Source organism: Haliotis asinina, chromosome 1, assembly GCF_037392515.1.
Source record: "Haliotis asinina isolate JCU_RB_2024 chromosome 1, JCU_Hal_asi_v2, whole genome shotgun sequence".
Lineage (NCBI taxonomy): Eukaryota > Metazoa > Mollusca > Gastropoda > Lepetellida > Haliotidae > Haliotis > Haliotis asinina.
Window position 1 is genome coordinate 83,626,504 of NC_090280.1, and position 1,160 is coordinate 83,627,663.

General features: G+C 41.7%; 1 protein-coding gene across 1 annotated transcript in view; it reads right to left on the minus strand.

The window, feature by feature from the left end:
• LOC137283599 (sphingomyelin phosphodiesterase-like) overlaps positions 1-325 on the minus strand; it is a 15,533-nt gene extending 15,208 nt beyond the window's left edge. Inside the window, exon 1 of the mRNA XM_067815194.1 lies at positions 133-325. Within this exon, the coding sequence (XP_067671295.1) occupies positions 133-213 (81 nt within the window). The 5' untranslated portion in view covers positions 214-325. The remainder of the gene's footprint in view (positions 1-132) is intronic.
• Between the last annotated feature and the right edge of the window lie 835 nt (positions 326-1,160).

The following is a 1,160-nucleotide window of genomic DNA, read 5'->3' on the forward strand; positions in this document are numbered from 1 at the left end:
CACATAACACTACATGTAATCGGATGTGAAATGACTTGATCCTAAAATATTACCTGCCTACTTAGCTCGTTCAAGGGTTAGGCGTGAATAGCTGTCAGTTTGGGACAGCGGCTTAAAGCAACATCCACTCACCTCGTTCGACGGCTCCCCCAAAGTCAAAGAGACACAGACAGCTACCCCAACATACAACAGACTCTGATACCACCATATCATCCTGAAGAAGTTTGAGAGTCAGTGATCAGTGATACACTATCTATCTGACCTGCCGCTAGTGTCGGAAAATCAGCAACAGCTTTATCACTGTATCAAATACCTATTAACACTCAGCGAATAATCAGAAGAAACGCCTATATGATAAAATGTTAATATGTGATAACATACGGTGTATGAATATTATTGTGGTGCGGTTCTACAAATCATGGGCGGAGAATCATTTGAGATACCCATCTTCCTTCCACGCACAGACACAGGTCAATGGTCAAGCAAGTGGCTTCGTTGGAGACTAACAATACATAAAATTCTTCAAATCCTAGCACAAGGAAGGGACAAAACTCAGTACATTCAGTTGAGACACCTGAAGGAACGGCCCATGTATCTACCATTGCTGAAGAAAGATTATTACGCTATTTCCTAAAGTATTTCCTAAAGTGAAGCCAAAAATGTTAAGTTTCACTATAAAAGTCAAATTAATACTGCACTGACTGTGAAGGAAATGCGGAGCAATGTTTAGTAAATTGCATTATATAATGGCAATATACTGTTTCGAGACATGTTGAGCAGTATATTTGTTACCGAGTTTGGCAAGGCAGACCACGCATAATCCCAAAGTCAATCCAATGACACACTCAAGGACTTATGAAGTCACAGTCAAGATTCTTATATTTAAAGAGACAGCGTAGGGTTTAACATTGCTTTCAAAACTATGTCATTCTAACTTGCATACTGATAGGTTACTGGGGCCCTGGGTAGCCTAGCGGTTAAAGCGTTGGGTGTTGTAACCCCTCCCCTGGTTACAACAGTTGGGAGGAGTTGCTTGATTCACCACATGGGTACTACGTGTGAAGCCCATTTCTGGTCCCCTGTCCAGAGTCTGGTAAAGACTTTAACCTGACAACTCAACGGAGACACAGTAAACAGACTCCGAAATGACCAACCCTTGT